The 22680-nt window shown below is 39.5% G+C and overlaps 1 protein-coding gene across 2 annotated transcripts in view; it reads left to right on the top strand.

Moving 5' to 3' along the window:
* Nucleotides 1-22680, top strand: part of LOC146616149 (FERM and PDZ domain-containing protein 4-like) — a 36246-nt gene that overhangs the window by 5519 nt on the left and 8047 nt on the right. The window contains exons 1-10 of one of the 2 annotated variants that reach the window (XM_085374345.1): nucleotides 6331-6371; nucleotides 13283-13399; nucleotides 17836-17996; nucleotides 18274-18376; nucleotides 19042-19087; nucleotides 19989-20093; nucleotides 21012-21119; nucleotides 21488-21619; nucleotides 22068-22187; nucleotides 22334-22470. In XM_085374345.1, coding sequence (XP_085230471.1) covers nucleotides 6331-6371; nucleotides 13283-13399; nucleotides 17836-17996; nucleotides 18274-18376; nucleotides 19042-19087; nucleotides 19989-20093; nucleotides 21012-21119; nucleotides 21488-21619; nucleotides 22068-22187; nucleotides 22334-22470 — 1070 coding nt within the window. Of the gene's footprint in view, nucleotides 1-6330; nucleotides 6372-13282; nucleotides 13400-17835; nucleotides 17997-18273; nucleotides 18377-19041; nucleotides 19088-19988; nucleotides 20094-21011; nucleotides 21120-21487; nucleotides 21620-22067; nucleotides 22188-22333; nucleotides 22471-22680 lie in introns of those variants that run through there. The other variant, XM_085374344.1, reaches the window with a different exon arrangement.

Here is a 22680-nt window from a genome sequence, read left to right as displayed (position 1 = left end):
CTGAAAAATTTAAACCTGCAATTAGACATTTTTTGGTTACTTGAGGGTAGTCATTGAAAGCAAGCCATGAACGCAGTATCGGAATATCGTGACTTTGGCTAAAATAGCAATTAATAACTAACATCATCCAGCACTTACAGAGCAACATTACCATTTTTTAAAGATAAATTTGAAGCCTAAAAGTCCAAATAATGAGCTTAAACTTACTGCAAAGCTCCATGAAGTTGCAGAAGGTTTAGGTGAGGATGTTCTGTAAGTTCAGTGTCATGAATTCCAGACACGTTCACATTATTCTAGTAAAAGTAAAAATGATGATATTAGAGCCATAGTGGCTGAAAGCAGCCTTGTCATTGGTATCCGGACCCTATGAACTACTAAGTGATACTGCAAATAAGAGATATTTAGACATAATGAGTCTACAGACAAGTGTTCAGTGTAAGAATTTTCAATAAGGTGTGATGCGTGCTTTTCTCCTGCTGTTTTTTTGTTTTTGTTTTTTTGGTATTTAGTCACACTTCTTATCCTATGACAGAACCTTGTGCCTGTGAATTATTGCCTGGGACTTCAGTTGTTTCTGAAAGTGCTCCAGTGATAAATACAGTGGGGCAAAAAAGTATTTAGTCAGCCACCGATTATGCAAGTTCCCCCACCTAAAATGATGACAGAGGTCAGTAATTTGCACCAGAGGTACACTTCAACTGTGAGAGACAGAATGTGAAAAAAAAAATCCATGAATTCTCATGGTAGGATTTGTAAAGAATTTATTCGTAAATCAGGGTGGAAAATGAGTATTTGGTCAATAACAAAAATACAACTCAATACTTTGTAACATAACCTTTGTTGGCAATAACAGAGGTCAAACGTTTACTATAGGTCTTTACCAGGTTTGCACACACAGTAGCTGGTATTTTGGCCCATTCCTCCATGCAGATCTTCTCGAGAGCAGTGATGTTTTGGGGCTGTCGCCGAGCAACACGGACTTTCAACTCCCGCCACAGATTTTCTATGGGGTTGAGGTCTGGAGACTGGCTAGGCCACTCCAGGACTTTCAAATGCTTCTTACGGAGCCACTCCTTTGTTGCCCGGGCGGTGTGTTTTGGATCATTGTCATGTTGGAAGACCCAACTTTCATCTTCAAAGTTCTCACTGATGGAAGGAGGTTTTGGCTCAAAATCTCACGATACATGGCCCCATTCATTCTGTCCTTAACACGGATCAGTCGTCCTGTCCCCTTGGCAGAAAAACAGCCCCATAGCATGATGTTTCCACCCCCATGCTTCACAGTAGGTATGGTGTTCTTGGGATGCAACTCAGTATTCTTCTTCCTCCAAACACGACGAGTTGAGTTTATACCAAAAAGTTCTACTTTGGTTTCATCTGACCACATGACATTCTCCCAATCCTCTGCTGTATCATCCATGTGCTCTCTGGCAAACTTCAGACGGGCCTGGACATGCACTGGCTTCAGCAGCGGAACACGTCTGGCACTGCGGGATTTGATTCCCTGCCGTTGTAGTGTGTTACTGATGGTGACCTTTGTTACTTTGGTCCCAGCTCTCTGCAGGTCATTCACCAGGTCCCCCCGTGTGGTTCTGGGATCTTTGCTCACCGTTCTCATGATCATTTTGACCCCACGGGATGAGATCTTGCGTGGAGCCCCAGATCGAGGGAGATTATCAGTGGTCTTGTATGTCTTCCATTTTCTGATGATTGCTCCCACAGTTGATTTTTTCACACCAAGCTGCTTGCCTATTGTAGATTCACTCTTCCCAGTCTGGTGCAGGTCTACAATACTTTTCCTGGTGTCCTTCGAAAGCTCTTTGGTCTTGGCCATGGCGGAGTTTGGAGTCTGACTGTTTGAGGCTGTGGACAGGTGTCTTTTATACAGATGATGAGTTCAAACAGGTGCCATTCATACAGGTAACGAGTGGGGGACAGAAAAGCTTCTTACAGAAGACGTTACAGGTCTGTGAGAGCCAGAGATCTTCCTTGTTTGAGGTGACCAAATACTTATTTTCCACCCTGATTTACGAATAAATTCTTTACAAATCCTACCATGTGGATTCATGGATTTTTTTTTCACATTCTGTCTCTCACAGTTGAAGTGTACCTCTGGTGCAAATTACTGACCTCTGTCATCATTTTAAGTGGGGGAACTTGCACAATCGGTGGCTGACTAAATACTTTTTTGCCCCACTGTATCTTGCTGTATTATCCTCATTGAGCTGAAGTAAGCTCTGATTATTGCTGAAAAAAACCCCCATCTGAATGGAATCCGTATAGTGTCATGAGAAACAGCAATGTAGAGTTGGGAATCATCGTCATAAATCTAAAACTATTGGCATGTCTTTTGATGACAACACCAGAAAACAAGCATGAAAAACAGTGAAAATAAAATGTCCCAGGATCGAGCCTCGTGTCACTATGGAAGTTTGTTTCGAACACTGAAAAAAAGAAAGAAATTGCAGGCTAAGTCATCTAAATAAAGGTGGTATGGTATGGTATATCAAAAAAGTGTCTCGAAATGTAGACTTACTTTTGTACAACTCTGACAGACAAAAAAACGAAAGAAAAAACAACAGTGGTGGAACAATCTTCTATATGTCAGTTGATGGGTTTATTTTTTTGAGGCATATGTATTTTTGGGGCACAATGAAAATGCTATCTAGCTGTGAATTAGGACCTGTTGTCTGTGGGCCGTCTATGACAATACAGTCAACTGTGACCTGCACTGGGGTCAGGTAGAACAAGGACAGGGATTTTTATTTATTTATTTATTTATTGGTCTATTCAAGTCGATACCAACACCATTTACAATCTCTATCCCTACTAAAGCCATTTCTGTGCTCTGATGGGCCCAAAGGCCTGATTGGAAGTTTTCCAAAATATAGTATGAGTAAAGAAAATAATTTAGCTGCTCAAAAACCTCTGAGCCTAAACGTTTAAGGGGACCGTTGAATTAAGCTTGTTTTTCTTTAGCTGTTTTACCATAGTGGCCTCATATGCAGTTGTTTTTAGGCTAATATAACATATCACTTCTCGTGTTAGTGATAGCAGGCCTGGAGGTGGCTATCTAGTCCCTGAAGTCTGCTGCAAACATTTCTAACCTGGTTCTTAATAAATGGATCCACCAAAACATGACCTACCCTTGACCCACAAAAACATGTTTTAATAACCTGCAGGTTAACCACTCACACAGATAACTATGGTGATGAGCTTACTGGCAGTATCCCCATTATGCAGCTTTATTCACTCCACACAAAATAGGCGACAGCCTCCAAGTATTACTTTGAACTTTATCAGCAGGTGTAGTGAAACTGGCAAACCAAATCCGTAATCTTTTTAAAGCGTAGCACAACTCAGCCAGGTAACACTTCACTTCTTATCCCAATTAGTCACACCACTGAATATTCATAGCAAAACGGCGTTCAGATCTTTAAACTCTCCCCTAAAAGCTGTTTAATTCACTGAATAAATCATCCGCAGCCAAGGCGTAATTAGTGTCGCACTAAGGGACTGCGAAAGTTGAGGTTCTGAGGTGGCTCACAGGCAAACACTCACAAACAAACCAAACTCTGCAGATGAGGGCGTTGTCTAAGGGCAGTTTGCTGTAGTGGCTCCTCAAACACATGTTGTGATCCAGAGGGCACTAATGCGAAGTTCAGAGGGTAGCGGAGGCTACACAGTCACATCACTGCACTGTACAAAATGAGAAAACATGAAAACATGATGTCACAGCAGGCGTTACCTTGTATCCAGAAAAAAATGTATTCTGAATGTTTTTTTTTTAAAGAAATCCTGTGTTATCTAGAATCATTTGCAACATTTAGTGGTTTTACTTTTATTATTTTTTAAGGCAGTCGTCCACAGGCAGTACTTACAAAATTAAAGCAGTGAAGGTTTTAAATGGCCAAGTGTGCCAGAAAGGCTGAAATCAGCTGTTTTAAAAGGGACTCAGCGAGGGGGAGAGCAAGGGATCAGTAGGGCAGCGGGGCTTTATCGGTCAAAGCTTCAGCCATAGTCGCCTTATATCACGCTTCTGTCTGACCCTAATATTCTCTGCCACTCGTGTTGGCCTCTGGGCCACAAACCCAAATGGACAAACATAACTGTCTAAAATATGCTGAGTCTCTCAATCTTTGTGCCACAGGACACTGCAGTTGAATTTGAAGCAAATTGTCAGACACACTCTCTGTTCTGCTCTTCAGTGCATCTTTACCATCTCATCCAAAAAAAAAGGACTGGCTGTATTTTTTCAGACATGTATCATCAGCCAAATGTTGTTCGGATTGCTCAAGATGCTTCAGTCCAACAATTTAGAATCAGATTGTAACAGTAACATTTTCGAAATGATAGCTAGATAGATCAAAAAATCATAGGCAAAGCACTTTTTTGGGGTTTTCATTCTTCTTTTCTTTGTTTTCTTTTAGTTGGATGGTTTATGACAAAGTAGCACAAAAATGCCAAAGGAAAAAAAACAGCTATATGGATGTTCAAATCTAAAACTCTTAAGTAGATATTCAGATCAACAGCAGTTCACCTGGGCTCACGCTCACTCACCGGGAGGCTCACCCATTTTTACCCATTAAGTTGTATCTTTTCTGTGGCAGCAAACATGCCTAAGCCTGACCCTGAGTGGAAGTGACAACATACTTTATTTTATGTATCACTCTCAGCAAAGGCACACTGACTCACTCTGAAGAGCCTTATAAGTTGTGGCATTTTAATATAGGATCCTTGGTACTTGATTGTGGAAACACAAGTTGTAGCTTGAATGAATTTTCTCAACTAGAATCAAACACTATTTGTATTCTGTGTATGCATTTATTTATCCTTTGCTACCTGCCATTCTTATTACCTGTTTTTTATTCTCCGATTCTCTTGTTCATGTTCCGAGCAGTGAACTAGATAAAAGACTCTCCTTTTAACTCTTGGATCATTTTGCCTATACTGTGATTAAAATGGAAAATCTGAGAATTGGGCAGTTTTTAGTTTATTTACTTTTGTCGAGCTTTTATTCTTTTTAATGCCAGCAGGTGTTTATATAATATATTTGATGTTGGTCTTGTCTAACATCAAAAATGCATGTTATACTGATCTCGATAACAGCAAATTGTGCTATTTTCTTTTATCCAAACTTTCAGATCCACATGAATAAGTGTGAGGCCTCCCTGGATCAGAGAGAAAGCTAATTGGCTCTTGGTGGTTTTCAGTAGAGGTGTTTGATCTGAGGTATTTCATTTATGAAGAGTAGTTCTTCCTCCTTGGGTTACTAGACCTTGTGGTGATCTGCGAATGCAATGGATATGTGGCATTGAGGCATTTTTTAAACATCTGAACCATTTGAAATTCCAACAGCCTCCTGCTTCGGCACTCTGGGCATTACTAACAACATAAGACAGATCCTGTTATCATGACATGTTAAAGTCATGCTTTTCTTTTAAGATAAGTGCATTAACTCTTTATTTATTTGAATTGGACGATACTATTAAAATGTTTGACCTCACATGAATTGCATCAATTAGAGTGAGCATTTAGCTGCTGAACTGGTTTGAAAGGTCAAAACAAATGCACTGTACAGTATAGGAATTATAATGTGCAGCTGTGATGCAGAGACCTCATCTGGGGAGGGGACACATAAGGTCCTCACAACTCTTCAGCTGCTCTTGCTACTCCTCTGTTGCATATAATGTGCACATGATGCGTTGCCAGCTTTTATTTAATCCTTCCTGCTCTTTTCAACCTTTTCTCGCTTTATGGAAAGACCCACATGTAGCTTGATCAGACTGTTTTTTGAGCAATTCTTAGAATCCAGATCCATCCTTAACTAGAAATTCTTGTGCCTTTGCTACTAAGCACACACACAAACATCACAAATCCTCTCACATTCCTCTTTCCACTCTCATCACCCACAACCACCGCCATACATGTCCCTCCCTCCCTCTGCCCCTCGCTCTGGCTCTCTCTGCCTCTCTCCAAAGCTGTTGTTACTGTGCGGCTCCTGCACATCATTCCAGCGCGATGGAAATTAAATGAAGGTGGCTTAACGCAGCTAACAGAGGCATGCTTTGAAGGATGTAACCAGGGGAAGCTGCACTGCCAGATCCTTTTCCATGGGCTATGGATTTGTGTTGCTGAGGCGAGGACACGGGAATCACTCAGCCATGCAGAAGCACAGACAACAGGACTAATCTCTCCTCCTGACTTGTGGAAGCTCCACTTTTTCCCCCTTAAATTATTTATTCTCTATTGCCAAAGAGTGTGAGGGATAATGGGGCCGGAGTGAAGTAGATGGTGAATCTGTAGCCTTGACTGCAGTCTGCAGCACACATGGATGTGTTCAGCTTTGTGAAGATGCCAAAGCTGTCAGGGTGAGTCCAACGAATGCTGCTATGAATTTGCCAGTCTGTGGATTTGCCTGTTCGTTCTGTAGCAGCCGGCGTTTTGTATGTTCAAAGGCATGATTCAGATCACATGTTGAAAGTGTTATTAAAAATGCTGAGTTATTGATTTGTTCAAGAGAGCAAGTTGTGCAGTCACGTATGATGTGAAATGAATGAGCAAGTGAGAGAGATGGCAGTGGGGGTGGATGCAATTGGTGATGCGATTCATGTGTCTAAACTGTACGTATCTAAGTTCATAAATATTGCAGACAGTGGACACGGTTACTGCTCGAGTATTATGTAATATAAGGTAACCATAGATATTATGAAACATGAGAAGAAGCAGCAGAGGATGTTGCAAAATTTCAGATTATTCCAGGAAATTGAGTCATAGCAGTGATTGCTAGTTCTCAGCAGAGTTTTAAGTCATTTTCATTTTGAGTCAGTTTAGGGTACTGATCATAGCTTTCTCAAATGTTTTAATTCTGCCTAGAGTTATGACATATGAGTGGTTTTTTATCTTTAAAATCAAAATACCTGTGCCCTGAACAGGAAGAACATTTACAGTTGCTAAAGAGCCGTTTAAATCATGACACTTTGCAATTAAAATTAAAAGACAGCACATTTCGGTTTACACATTTACTTCCTTCATGTGGGTCATTTTCATTTGTGACAGATTCATAGTTTCATATTGGTTTTGTTTTAGAAGAAGTCATTAGAAGCAATGATAATGCAAAGCATAGATTAAAATAAGTCCTGAGGAATTCATTCGTCGACGGGGCTTACACCTCACCTTGCGCGCACATGGGTCTGCTAGATTGAGTTGATCTCCCCCAGTGGACATTAATCCTCCTAGGGGATTTGGCTCCATTAGAGGCACCACGGACCACTGATGAGAAGAACAGCTGATCACAAACAAGATACATTAAACAAGCTACTGTGTGTCACAGAAATGTATATTAGGAGCGTATCATTTCACTTATGAGTCATCACTGAACTGCACTGGCAATTTTTCATTAGTTCTTTGTTTATGGAAAAAGACGTGCATCAAAAATACTAGCGTTGCACCTCAGTATTCGGTTTATTTACGAGGCCCTTTTTCATAACATTTCAGCTGGAAATCAAACAGGTAGCAGTGATTTTCCATCGTCGTACAGAAACACTGCTTTCTATTTAGTATCCCTCCATGGCAGCAATGATGCGGCTCCCAGTGGACCACCACCATCACTGCATCCTGTCACTGTTAATAATGCCACACAATGCTAACCCTGACTATGAGTTACCACTTCTACAGAAGCATTCCCCTCCCTTTGTTGTTGCTGATGTTTGTCTCCCTCTCATCTACCATTAGGAATTTAAGTCAGCACGAGTCTGTATTTCACAGCGAAACCCACTGTATTTATTCAGAGAGCTACAAGAAAGGCAAGAAAGGCTCCCCTCATTGTCTCTTCCTCCTGCCTTGCAACACCCCCAGATGTGTCTGCTATCAGAAACAAAGGGTTGATATAGCTTTCATTTTCTTCTTTCTCTGTTGTTTTAAAAATCAAGCTAGCATTTCCACTTGTTTAAGGTTTTGTAACAAGATACAAAGCAATGATGTCCTCTTTGAAGTTGCTGCTTTTCTTTAGCTTTTAAGAACTTATTTTCCTGGAAATTACAGTTACACTTTTGATTTTCTCTAAATATAAGCAGCAGCGATAGGCAGACAGGGCTTTCCTGAATCAACTGGGTTGCTAAAAGGTGTACAGCAATCTGTAGCTGTTTGCTGAGCATGCTCATATATGAAAAAAACAGCTAGAATATTGTTCACTGCATCTTGTTGGAGCTATATTTAGTCACTCTTATATAAATGATGGCTATGTTCATTAAATGTGCATGTTTTCCCGCAACCAAGTAATGCAGAACAACAGCTAAAGCTAATTTACTTGGACTGTGTGACTTCATGCTTGTGCTGCTCACTTGGATCATTTCTGGCTGTGTTTTCCCAAAAAAAAATCTATAATGTGAGCCATTGTTCAACATGTTTTGACTGCAAACTTTATTCACAGGAAATCACTGGTCTGGACACAAATTGATTAGCCTAAATGTTCATCAGAGTACACACAGACCAAAAGATCTGTCATACTTAGCGTTCAAATCAGAAGCTCTCAGGGAAGAGTAGAGCAGAAAGGACTCTGGGTCAGAAATGGTAGCCAGCTGGCTGGTGGATGAGGTCTTAGGCAACTATTTATTATGTTGCGTGCTGTAGAGCTTTTAGCGTAAAAGCAGTGAGTAGCACAAAGAGGTGCAGGAGCATTCATGTCTAGTTCAGCACCCACAGGGTAAGTTCATCACTATATTTGGTTAATGCTTTCTATAGAGAGCTATAGCACAAAGGATGGCTGGGGGAAATGCAGTGTAATAACAAAAAACACAGATTTCTTTGTTTAGCTTTGAATATCTTTTACTGCTGGATTTATCATTTCAACCAATTCAATCAAATGTAGTAAGGTCTACTACTCGGCTGGGAAACGCATTGTGTGTATGCAATCATGCACATTAAGATTCTGATTAGATATTTAGTGATATGCTCTGTGTTTCCTACATTTTAAGTGCTACTGCAGACTATATCCAGCTTTCAAATAGTAGCTCTTTTGTAAGATAATGGTGTTTTGTCATTTAACAGGTAAACAGTGGGACATCGAGGTTCCTTTACTCACTGTAACATAGCAGGGGGATCACAGTGGGTGGGCTGTTTCCCAGATGCTTTTTTATACCCACCCAGAGGAGATTAACTAACCAAAAAACATTTCTATATAGAGGCACCAGAGAGCTGCTCAGGATAGTGCGGTTGCCCATGGCAACAATATCAGTGCTTACGAAGACAAACACAGAAATACAATATTCATTTAGAGTAATGGGGAAAACAGACACTCTTATTCTGGAGTGAGTGTTATTGTGCAGACAATTTCAATATTATTGTATAATGGCATTATATGGGACAGAGAAGAAATTTTAATCACCCAGGCAGTTTGATTTTTGGCTGCGTTAATGCGATGTGGTCATGGGAAAGTCATTTCTTGCAGAGTAGAAAAACAGTGATTTCTTCTGTGACGTCAAATAGATGCAATGTGGAGCAGCAAAGAAAGCATTTATGTACATAAAAGCGAGCAGTTTGTTCAAAGATTAGTAGTTCCGTAGCAATAGCCTTCATTTTAATTTTGGTGCGTATACAGCAGCACACAATATAAATCACAGGCTGGACCGTGCTCTTTTGTGCTTTCGTATCGATCAAAGAATTAGAGCCAAGGTGGTGGTTTGGCAAGTCGAGCAGAGGGCAGATGTTTACTGAAACAAGAGGCAGTCTCTAAAAGAGGAGCAAAGGAATAGGGCCTTTAATCAGAGTGGTTCCACTCTGTCTGAGCCACTCTGCTCTACTCCCTGGGCTCTCTCCCAGGAGATGGTCATCTCGTCTGCTGTCTCTCCACTGATTTCATATCCAAACAGAATCACATTAGTGGTCTATCTATGCATAACTGTCTGTTTAAATCAAGAGCACTGAGAAAGCAGAATCAGTGCCTCTTCACAGTGTGCCTCGAATCATATTTGTAACACTCCCCTTTTTGTCAAGCAGGTAGAGTTGAACAAAAAGACCCACTTATTGTTAGATTGACCCCACTGTTGACCTTAGAATAAGGTGATGTCAAATTTTAATAGCTATAAAATTGTTTTAATGCTGCTAGCAAGGTCATTTTGATCGTGGGAATATATGAAACTTGTGTCTTTAAGAGTCTTTGTCTGGCAGAAAATGCTGAACGGTGTGCTGAGAGAAAAATGCTTTTTTAATACAGTAAATGCTGTAAGACAGAATCCCTGTATCACACTAATCTGGCTGCTGAACAATGTGATGATTTATTCAAGATGGCATATGCAAAGGAAATTAGTATGGCTCTCTCAACCTGGGGATATTCGCTTTCTCTTGCCTGGTGCATGCTGGGAAATGTGTAGGAAACAAAAAGGAAATGCAATAGGTTCGGGCCCCCTGGGAAATGGCACATAAACATCAGTAAAATTTGGCTGCTGCTTCCAAACAGGAATCTTTGTTGCAAAATAGACTTGTGAGAGCAAATTGCAAAATAGACTTGTGAGAGCAAAAACACATCTATATGTATATCTATATCTATATGTGTGTGTGTGTGTGTGTGTGTGTGTGTGTGTGTGTGTGTGTGTGTGCGTGCGTGTATCTTGAATACCACAAATACCTCATGAATAATTACTTTTCTTTTTTTCTCTGTATGCATAATGGCCCACGTGTGGCACCAGAACGTGGTTTCACATAGCCAACCCTCATCAAGATTGTCAAAGTAAATTATTTACACTAACTGGAATGCCTGTGTTGGAATGCTCTTCTTAGTTGTTGCTTGTTTATAATGCATAGTTACTCCCTACATAAATAGGACTTCAGCATTCATATAACACTGGATTGCTTCTATGAAGTGAAAGTGAACTCCTGTGATTAAGCAAGGGTCACACTGTTCATGCTTTTTTTCTATGAGGCACTGAAAAGTGATCTTTTTGCCATCACCAGGACAGAACAATCCAACTGCTGACTGGAACATCTGCTCTTTTAATTTCTGAAAACAAGGCAAATTCACAATTGAGCAACATTCTGTTGCATTTATCTAGTTTAGATTATAAAACCCTGATGTTATTTTCTGTGTTAGCAAAGTTTTTCATGAGGAGAGCCTAATTTCCCTATTCCTTTTAAGTGTTCCTTTGGCGCTCTTTTAAAAAATGTTTTTGGCTGCTACATGAGCTCAATCTAATAACATGAGCTCAATCCAAAAGCATGCACAAAATACAAAAAAGGCCTCTGTGCATTTTGTGGTTTTAGTGTAATTTATGCTCTGAGAAAGCCTACATTTTGCCTCCCAAATTCTTGTTCTAATTGTCCTCACTCTGACTCTTGGGTAACCTGTTCATGAATTGTGCAGCATGGCTTGCCTACTTAGCGCTTGATTACTTAGTCCGATGTGACTGTGGAGGCATTATTTATTGATGCTCACTGAGGAAGATCGGTTTCACTGTCCACCAGTGGGTGAACCTTTTCAGACGCTTTGTTAAGCTGGAGCGCTGCGACGTAGTGGCATAATGGTCCTCCTGTCTGCAGACAAAAGAAATCAAAGATCACAGTATCTATCACTATGCTGCTGATACATTGTGGCATAGAGTTAGGAAATGGATTTTTTGGAGCAAATCATTACTTCAGTCATATATTTTGAAGGCACCGCATCTGGAACTGTAAGTAATACACTTAATTGTGGTGTAGACCTTTGGAAAAAATGTCAAGCAGATCACTGCTGACGATGTAGTGTTGGGAAAAAATATCATAATTTTACAATATTATGCACTTGTTGGATTTTTTGAACATCTCCTGAGAAAAATGTATAAATCTTCAACATCAGACAATGCCTGTGTTAAAATGGCTGCTAGTACAATGGTGGGTACAAAGAGGACTCGTCAATGAGGTGGCTCCAACAGCGTCAGACAGTATCTAGTTGTGTCCACACACATCATATGAGCTGCAGGAAATGTTCTAAATATACACCATCGAGGCCTGTTCCCAGCTAATGTACTGTAGGTCAAATAAATCCATATCTGTGTGGAAACACTAATAACGCCAAAACACACCACTGCATTGTTAAAGTAAATCACATTGCTTCACAAGCAGACGTAAAATGTGGTACCCAAAGGAAAAACACCATTTTCACTGCAGAATTCAATTTTTGAAATGAATTAAATATGACTTAATGCATCCAGCAGCACTCAGATGTGTGTTTTTATTAGGGTAGCTGACTTGAGAACTGTGCTCCAGCTTTTATTGCATTACTTTGTCGTGGACTACCTGTTTGCACCAACTAGCTTTGCAGTGTTTTGTGGCCTTTCTTTCAGCTTACACGTGTTGATGAAATGGTAATACTTTATCAAGATCTCATGAAATAGACATGTGCATACACACACACGCCCACTAGGACGCACTCTTTCATACAGACACAAGCACACCTCGCACGCATTTTATTATCATTGGTACAGTAACTGGGGAAACATTTAGAGGGAAAGAAAGAGGGGCTTTGAATAATGAATGCGAAGAGCCCTGTTACACGGCAGACAAGCCTTTGAAGTGACACAACTTACTGCCACTGCTTTCATACCATCACCAGTGTGCAGACACAAAGACAGAGATAGAGGGAACAAAAGAAATGGGATGCAGAGGAAAAGACAGATGGAAGCATTTTGACCAATTACGGTTCTCGTGAACACCTTCACTCTGCCAACTTCTAACTGTGCAGAACTTTGTTTTGCTGGTAAGAATCAGAAAATCAGCTGAAACCGAGATTTAGACTGCTGCTGTCTTCCAGATAATAGGCTAAAATGAACTGTTTTGAGGATGGCGGTTATGGCTGGTTATATTCTCCGATAAACTTTATCAAATCGTCTTGGCGTTGAGCAAATCAAATAAGTACTTCATGACAGAATTCCCCTGGGCTTCTTTTATAAAGAATGTACTGACATCTAGAAATAAAACCAATTTCATGCCTCTCAAAGCACAAGAGTGAGCCATGACAACTCCGCCTGTGTGTCGAGCTTACGTAATTAATTTGATTTGTATGCACTCAGTGAACAGTGACTATGGAACATTGTTTATCGCGCAGGAATCGGACAATCTCTTATCACTTGGGCTGAATCGCTTTTTATCTGTGCAATTTATTTATTCCATTAAGATTCAAAAATCTCTGTTTTTAGTTACTCTGCCGTTAGACTAGCCGATCTGACCATTTTTGCACAGGTTTTAATGAAACCACAAATGTTTACAAAAAGTGGAGCTAAGCTTGATTTGACTCCTCTTTCTGCCTCCGCAGCCACAGGACCAAATCCTCAGGCTGGCCGCCCCCTTCAGGGACCTGGAGTGCTTCACAGGGACCCCCAAATGGATGGGACATGGGCACCAACAGAGAGGGGCGTGACTGCTACATCAAGTAAGTGCCCTATGTTTAAAGAAAGTGAGGGGGAGCTCGCTCTGTTCCAGATGTTTCAGACGCTTTGCCAACCTGTGATTATTCCAGCCACGTCACTGCCTCCACACTGTCTCCATCTGTGCATTCAGAATACTGATTTTCTTCTCCCTCCGCTGCTGCGCACACTCTGCCCCTGCCTACTCTCACTCTCTCTCACGCTCTCACACACACCCACAATACTCCTCATGCAGTCTCCCAAATGCAGAAGAGGGCTTTTGAGAGCGCAAGTGTGTGCATGCTGCTGTTGTTGTTGATGATGACGATGAAGAAATTCACCTGTGCATGGGCTTGTTTTGATCTGAGAGTCTTCACATTCCTCAGAGGATGCAGGGTTATAGTGTTATCAGCGTAATTGATCCTTCTTAACTGGCACTTGTGGAAATCTGTACTGACAGGTAAAAAGAAACTCTTCACTGGCTCTTCGTGTGTTTGCGTGTGCAGTAGTGTAACAAGTGTTGCTGTTATGTTGATTTGGTCGGGATTTTTACTATTTCGTCAAAACACAAATTAGACATGCTTTTAACAACCTAATCTATACTAACCGTTTCTGGAAAAATATTCTCTGCTTTCATTTGTTCATAGGAGTTTTAATTCTTCTTATTGAATATTATGGGATGTAACGAGTACATTATTAGCACAGCAGGTTTTGTAATACAGATACGTCTTCCAGTTGTGGTAAAAAACAACAACAAATGTTTATTTAATATATGAATAGGAGGTATGCGCTTGTCACACACGGGTTATGGCATGAGAAGCGTGATGTCAGAGGAGTTATATAAGAAGTAAGGAGCAGTGAAAGTGCAGGATGCAGAGTGTGTCTGCAAGAGGCAGATCGTGGAGGCTGTTTTGGCTCCAGCCTTTCCTTTCTAAATTTAAGGAAGATTCATAAATAATCAAGTGGCTATCTTAGTTTGTCAAGCCTCTTAGCTGCCTATGCTAAACTGTTGTATTTCTCAGTGGAATACATGTCTAGTCTGTGTGGGATGAGCACATGAATAAAGCATTTACCAGACAATATGAACAGATTGACATACAATTATTAATGTCGTGTCATTTAAAGCAGCTACAACAATATAGAGATATGTTTTGACACAAGTGGAGAGTTAAATGAGTTACATTAACTCATTCATGTAACTGAACCTGAGATGGGAGGGTGTTATTGGGATTTTTGTTGATGACCTTTTAGGCCAAAATTAGACTGCAATAGTGAGAATCGGCCCAGCATTTCTTCCTGTCGCTTTTTGTTTAGCTCACAGTGCAGCTTGTGCACTATGCGGTAGAGCTACACTAGCAGCTAATGGGTATGATTACAGACCAGTGGATGCATGGCTGTCCGCACAATGGGACTCTAGCCATGTTTAGCAGGTGGCCATGGAGAGGAGGCGGCAGCATTCTTCCTGAATGCACAGGTCCATATGGTTTTGATTTGTGCACAATCTGCTGAGGTTGTCATTCCTGAGATAAAACTGACACATAAATTCAAACTAAATGTTCCTTTTTGCGATACAGTATGTAATAACTGTAGTTGTCATATGATGACAGACAAAATGTTTCAGTCAATGCTTTGGGGTATTAAAGGCAGGGACAAAATGCATGACTTTAAGAGGAAATTTCGAGGTTAAGAAGCTAAGGAGGCCAGCATACGGTTAATTCGTAAGTCTTGTAAATGCTGCAGTTTATAAAAAGCTTATTTGAATTTCTTTTAAATGCATCACTTAATAATTTATGGAATATTCTATACTCCTGAGTCGTGGGAGTACACTGGAGGTAGTATATTAATTTAAGATTATATGTTTGCAAACTGAAATAAAATGTATTAAACAATCTGTACAAAGAAATGTAATATCTCTGTTTAAAAAGACTACCTATCTAGGGAAGTAGATGTGACAGATACATTTTCCTAATTAGCTATAAAATAACCGAATACATTTTGCCCTTTTAATGATTTTAAGTAAACGTGGAATGATTGTGCAGAAGCAAATAGATTTTAGAAAAAAATGGCCAGGTCCACGATACAAGTAGTTGACATAATGGGACTCATTATTTTTAACTAAGCTTCGGTTTTCAGTCTTGTTACATCAGACTTTGCACATTCTGCCCACAGTCGTTCTGCCTGCCAATACTACTGTATCACACCACCAGGACAAGAGGTCCCTGTGTTTGTTTGGTCATTTAATCAATTATTTTTAAAATGTAGATGCAAAATGGTATTCAGTCTGTTGATTTTGTAGTGTAATATGGGATAACTGTATGTTGGTTGGCTTTGCAACTTTTAATTGCCAGTGGAAGACTTGAAGCTGTAATTTCTTTTTTTTTAAACAAACACGATAGTCTCCTAATTGCAAATACATGTATAATGGCCACAGCATAATATAGCACAGTCAATGTTAATTAGTATACAGTGCATACATACACAAATCATACAAAAATCTTGACCAACCGTGAATCAGTGTGCCATTGAGAATGATTTATAGAACCAGTTTATAGACTTTTATATTAGAATTACAACTTCATGTAGAAAAATATCCTCTATCTGAAATGTTGTGTAAAGGTACACGAAAGAATTAAATTCTAGTTTAGGACTAGGCTGCTACTACTAACAAACAAACAAACAAACAAAGAAAAACACAAAACCATTTTGGTTTTCTTTTGTTATCCGTTCAGCAGCTGAATTTCACCCTAATGGAACATCACATGTTAATTAGCCTGGGAAGAAGCGGCTGAATCCTCCACTTCCAAAATATCAGTTGACAGTCATTTAACATCTTTGAACTTGTCAGCAACTTGCTGTTGCTGCCTTTTCATTGCATTGGGAATGCAACTGACAGATCTCACTGTGTCTTTGTGCCGTGAAAGATTAATTGTTAGTATTTACTGGTGAACAGTACATGTGTCAAGAATAACTGTGAATTACACACTGTCTGCCCACAGCTTTAATTAACCAACATTGTTGGCACCATATGGAGTTGCTGCCGCTGCTGCTTTTGCAGCCAGGGAGAGCAGAGAAACACTGTAAAAAAAATTTTAAAAAATCTGATCACAGAATATGTGAAACGTACATGCTGGCTTTTCACATCTTTTGAGTTCAAAAAGCTAATATAACGATGATTCTCTTACAAAGATTGAGAAAATTCATTTTACCATGGTAACTGAAGCAAAACGTTTGATAAGGTTAGAGTCTTGATTCGCAGCCAGCTATCAATGGTAGCAATATGAGTAAATCTTAAAAATGAAACTGTTTTACTGTGCGCCTGTCATCTACAACAAAAGTTTATTGCTCTAAAATGGTAAGGTACTGCATCTATGTAGCTAATCAAACACCATTTCTCATGCTGAGCAGGTTCACAGCCTACATGTATTCTGAATTAAGCTTTTTTGGATGCACTGCAGAGCTACAGCAAACTATTTCATATAATATTTTACTGTAACAACCCCTGTGAATAATGAAAGCAGGCTAGATTAATCACCTCAGCACTCTCGATCATGGTGGCCCATTAGCTAAACCCTAACAATGTTCTCAGCCACACAGACCATAGAAACCGCGTTCACAACGTGCATCCACAACAGTATAGATCTAAACATCATGACATCATAAGAATAAATTCATGTTTAAGCCTAAACCCTTTAAATTTGCATGAGTCTTTGCAGGTAATAAACGTACTGGCTGCTACAGTATTTCATGCTCGAGACGTGTAAGTCCCCACTCATGCAAAAGAATGAGACTCTACGTAAGACCTAATATTTTGTTCTTCGAATGCATCAATATTTACATTGTCCGACTGTATCACAAAGGATGGAACATTGCTGTAAGAAAAAAATGCAATGTCTGGAGGAAAATTCACTGACATGGCACTCTATATTATAACTGTCCTGGATCTTTATTAGTCTGGCAAGGAAACACATGCCTATTATTTAACACATTTAACACAACGGTGTGAGAAGTATAGATTCTTTGTGAGGCATTACAATGTGAGAATACAAACATTGGAGCCTGATTAGCATCGCCCACACGCTCTATTTCTGCAGCATTGTACACGTTCGTTATTCTGAAACAATATGTGGCATTTTGTTTTTAAACATTGTGGGTATTTGGAAGAAATTACAGTTTTGTATACAGTGCAGTTGATGTCTGTCCTCCCATTTTAATTTTTCAATAGCTATCTCTTGTAAGAGCTGTCATTGTTTCTCAGAGGACATTCATTTTAGTGGTTATATTAAGCATTTAACAATTAGAGACGCTGCTATTAATCTACTGGCTTATTTTTATGGTCTGTAAATTGCATTTATTTATTTTTATAAAAATGTCAAGATTACTAATAACCAGCAAAGGTTATTTAGGATCAATCAAAACCACCCTGCCCTGACAAAAACAGTTAATATCCTTTTTATCCCCACAGCCACGTCTCCCAGAGCAACTCCCTGGAGGAAGTTCGTCTGGACGGAGACAAGTTTGTTCCGCCAGCGCCCCGGAAGGTGGAGATGAGGCGAGACCCAGTGCTTGGCTTTGGATTCGTAGCAGGCAGTGAGAAACCTGTGGTGGTTCGCTCAGTCACGCCAGGTAGCACAATCCAGCTACACAGTGGACTCTACCACAACACAGTGACTCATTCAATCCATGACTGTTACTATATCAACACGAGATGAAAGCCTCCTAAAATGTGGCTAAGAGGAAAACCCAGTGAGACTGTAGTTTACGTCGATGATTCATTGATTTGAACAGTCCTCAATGAGAAAGCATTCATTAGAGCTTTGAGGCCCAAGACAGGAAAAAAAAAAAAAAGGTAGGACCGTGCAAAGTTTGGACCATTAAGTCTTTTTTTGGTGTGTTTTGGCAGGGGGTCCATCAGAAGGCAAACTGATCCCAGGGGACGAGATCATCATGATTAATGATGAGGCAGTCAGTTCAGCACCCAGAGAGAGGGTTATCGACCTTGTCAGGTAATACAGCACTCTTAATTAACTTTAATAAAAACACCCAAAAATCCAAAGATTTAATACTTTTTGTACAAAATGACATATTGTAGTTCATTGCACTGTCTTTACTTAAAATTTCTGCTCTAAAATATATAAAACAGTTTACTGCCTATGGAGATACTGTTGATAACTGCAAAAAACATAAAGCACTCTAAGCATACCATCACTGTATTTCTTTATCTTATTCTGATATGCTCAAAAATCAAATATCATAGCTGGATAGATAAAGCAATATAACATTACTCTAGCCACCTGCTTCATTTAGCTGTATGCTGGTGTTGTTGTTTCTTCAAGCGTCTCATTAGATTAATTTCATTCACACAGCTGAGAAGCTGGCACTGAGCCTTTGGTCCTTGCGTGACCTGTGCTGCAGTCTGTAAACAGTACATTAGTACAGGGAAAAGTGCCCATGTGGCCACTCCTCTACAGCTCCCGTGGCCTTGAATAGGCTTCTTCTCTGCAGCAAAGCTCAGCACAATGGTGCCAAGACAGGACTGCCAGGTGCACCACTTTGAAACTGTGTTCGTTCTGCTCTTTTCTGACTGTATTAATTGTGTTGTTCATAAAAAACTTCTAAATTTATTGAAACTTAACCTTTCATTATTTTTTTTGTTGCTTTTATCCCGCAGGAGCTGCAAGGAGTCCATATTGCTAACTGTTGTTCAGCCGTACCCAGTAAGTTTCCCTGTCCTCCTTATGAATGAAATCCGATACATTCCACTTGGCTATATGTGCATTTGGAGGTGATTATTTTGTTGACTCTGTGCAAACAAGCCATTAATCATGCCATATGTTAGTTCTGGCACAGCATCGGTAATGCCTGGGCTAAGTGTTAGAGCCCAGTGAACTCACGGGGAGTCTGATTGCTGCAATTTTTCCAAGTTTTCTCGTGTTGTAGTGTTAGATCCTCACAGAACCTCATGTGAACCTGCCACTCCAGCATTTACTAGAGTCACAGAGCACCAGATGGCGGTGAACACACAGTGCCAGGAGCATATATTCAGCCTTTGTTTACAGTTCACATAATAATTCAGTGGGAATGGATTTATGCTTGGATTCCCTCCAAAAATAGACCAAACCGTCAGTGCATGTTCACAACAAGGGAAAGGAAAAATCAAAATATAAACTGTATTTTGACACAAGACCTGTGCTATGTCTTGTGTGGTAGAAAACTGTATACAATGAAACAGTAATCGTAATGTTTATTATAGTTCAGATTTCATCCAGTCATCATGCATTTTGTTTATGCACTTTGCTCAGTCCTGAACACGACAAGCCTTTAGGAACAGCAAGGATTGCGGCTGCAGAAAAGCAGTGTACAATACTTTGAGGACCGAGCTCTTATAATCCTGTCTGTAATTACTTCTGTTTACCAGGGGTTTCTTTGCAGGCTCAATGACATGAGGGTGTCCTCTCTCTTATCCCTTTGCACAGTGCCACCTTAATTGCATCATCAAAGAGAGAGTAATAGGAGGGTGTCATGTTTCAAGAAGGAAGCATGCCCTTGAATTTTGTGAAGTGAAAAAAACCACACACATTTTAATGCCTGTTTTTCCACCTTCTTTTCCTCTAAAAGTCACCCAAATCGGCATTCATCAGCGCAGCCAAAAAGGCCAAGTTAAAGACTAATCCTGTTAAAGTCCGATTCGCTGAAGAGGTCATCATCAATGGACAGGTCCCAGTAAGTCACATTGAACACTAATTCATATGTTACACATTGGCGCTTTGAATAGAAGATGGCAGAAGCAGACTTGAATTCTTAAGGCTGGAAGGTTTTTTTTTTTAGAGATATTAGAAATCCCAAACCGTAAAATGAAATTCTTTATGACTGAAAGACAGAACATTGACAAAAAAGGGGAAACACTGTTGGGTTAGGGTTAGGTAAAGTAAAATGTCAGTATTATTCTGACTCTAAATGCCAGAACTCTGTTGGCTTAAAAATGTTATAGAAGAGAAAATTAAATGTAAACAAACATCATTAGTCACATATTTGTTACAACAGCTGGCACACCATTTTGAAATAAAAAAAAACAAAAAAGTATTAGGGTGACTGTCATGCATATGCTTGTGAGTGACATTTAGCTGTAAATAAGAAGCTCTACCTTAAAAAACAATCTCACCAACTTACAAGTTACCTCCTTCTTGCTTTAAATATTCAAAAACTACAATGTAAAACTGATACATTTTTTAAAGAGCGTTATGTTACACTTCATTTCTTTGTTAGGAAATATTCACCTCCTGAAGTCTTTGTACTATTGCGAGATGAACAGCGAGCTATAGAAGTAGGTGGAAGAAGTTGTGTTAGCATTGCACAGAGCCAGGTTTACTTTTACCACATTTAGTCTTTACATAAAGCTAAGTCAACTGTCTCCTGGCAGTACATTCATTCTATACAGTGGTGTGAATCTCTTTTTATCACCTCATAAAAGTATGTTTCTCAAAATGTTTTATCTTTTCTTTGATTTCCTTGAGTGTGTCTTCCAGTTAAAAATTTCCCACCCAACCCCAGCTAATGCACCACAGTGGATTATCAAATTAGCTAACTTTCACTTAGAAAAAGTCAAATCTGTTAATCACGTATGTTATATTATATCCTCAGGAAACTGTGAAGGACAACTCCCTTCTTTTCATGCCAAATGTTCTGAAGGTGTACCTGGAAAACGGGCAAACTAAATCATTTAAATTTGACAGCACCACATCCATTAAGGTAGGTGGTGGAAGAGCGCCCCTTCACTATGAAATGCTGTTGCGTAACCTTAAGTGATGTTCATTTTAAATATTGAATGTACATTATAAAGTGGAAAATCCTCTCTTCAGCACAGCCTTCAAAACCTTTCAAGTGAAAATATGATTCCAAGCAGAAAATGTATTTTAATTAGCTATTTTTCCTTTTTCCCCAAATTATTTTTCTTCTACTTCAGTTAAAAATTCTGATTGTTCAATAACACTCATGTTTTTTGCATAAGCTAAGCTGTGAAAATGATCTATAGCTATGACACTGAGCTGCGCATGAGAAAGCTGCTGCATCTGCACAGTTTGCTTGTTGTATTAACCATGACATTGTTTATATGACAGGACGTCATTTTGACCCTGCAAGAAAAGCTATCTATTAAGAGCATCGAGCACTTCTCTCTGATGCTCGAGCAGAGAGCTGAGGGATCTGCCAGCAAACTCATGCTCCTGCATGAGCAGGAGATGCTAACTCAGGTGAGACGGGTGCCATTAAACAGAGCGTCAGTACACAGTCCAAAGTGTATCTCTTTTATAAGTTAAAAATAAAGATGATAAAACAATCCTAGAAAAGAAATTGCAACACTTATATTTGTATTGATTTAACAAAATGTGTTCATTTGGTCAACTTCATAGTCTTTACACCAAACTAAGCTAAACATCTCCTGGCTCCACTTAAATATTTTACGTATAGCTATCAGAATGTTTTTGACCAAAGTCTTTGACAAAGACATATTTAACTTTTTCAAAAATGTTAAACTATTAATTAAATGACTGTAAATGTTACATAGTACCCTATTGTATTTTATTTTTTGCATGTAATGGATTTTTTCACATGTACTTATCTGAAAGTACAACAATGTACTTGGGGAAATAAGCACTTAATGACTAATAGGACCTTCCTTATCTCTGACTTGTCCTCTAGGTGACGCAGAGGCCAGGGTCCCACAAAATGAAGTGCTTTTTTCGGATCACTTTTGTCCCAAAGGATCCCGTAGACCTGCTTAGAAGAGATGCAGTAGCATTTGAGTACCTATATGTTCAGGTAAATATCAGGAGATACACACAATACATAATAATTAGATTGAATTAAACATTATTTATGTTATTTTAGACAATATTAGGGCCTTGTTTAAGCATGACGACAATTGTGACTGAAGTGTAACCTCTCCCTGTCTGTGTCTTCTCCAGAGCTGTAATGATGTGGTATTAGAGAGATTTGGGTCAGAGCTGAAATACGACATGGCTCTCCGTCTGGCTGCTCTGCAGATGTATATACTAACCATCAATACCAAACAGTCCCAGAAAGTTTCCCTGAAGTATATTGAGTAAGTAGATTGGGTTTTACATATGTTTTACTACATGTCATCTAATTGAAAGCCTATTTTGCTTCTACCAGCTGTAAATCACACTTAAACTTAAGCCCACTCAAACAATAAAATGATATAATGACCTCACAAGCACTGCTGCAACATCAAAAGATACATCTCTGGTTAGATGATCATTTTGACTGCACCCTATCCATAAACTCCCGCACC

This window comes from Diplotaxodon limnothrissa, linkage group LG16 (genome assembly GCF_057381915.1).
Source record: "Diplotaxodon limnothrissa isolate DT_005_m linkage group LG16, D_limnothrissa_male_GT1.1, whole genome shotgun sequence".
In the NCBI taxonomy this organism is placed as follows: domain Eukaryota; kingdom Metazoa; phylum Chordata; class Actinopteri; order Cichliformes; family Cichlidae; genus Diplotaxodon; species Diplotaxodon limnothrissa.
Note: the sequence above shows the minus strand (reverse complement) of the source record. Positions and strands in the feature narration are given on the sequence as shown.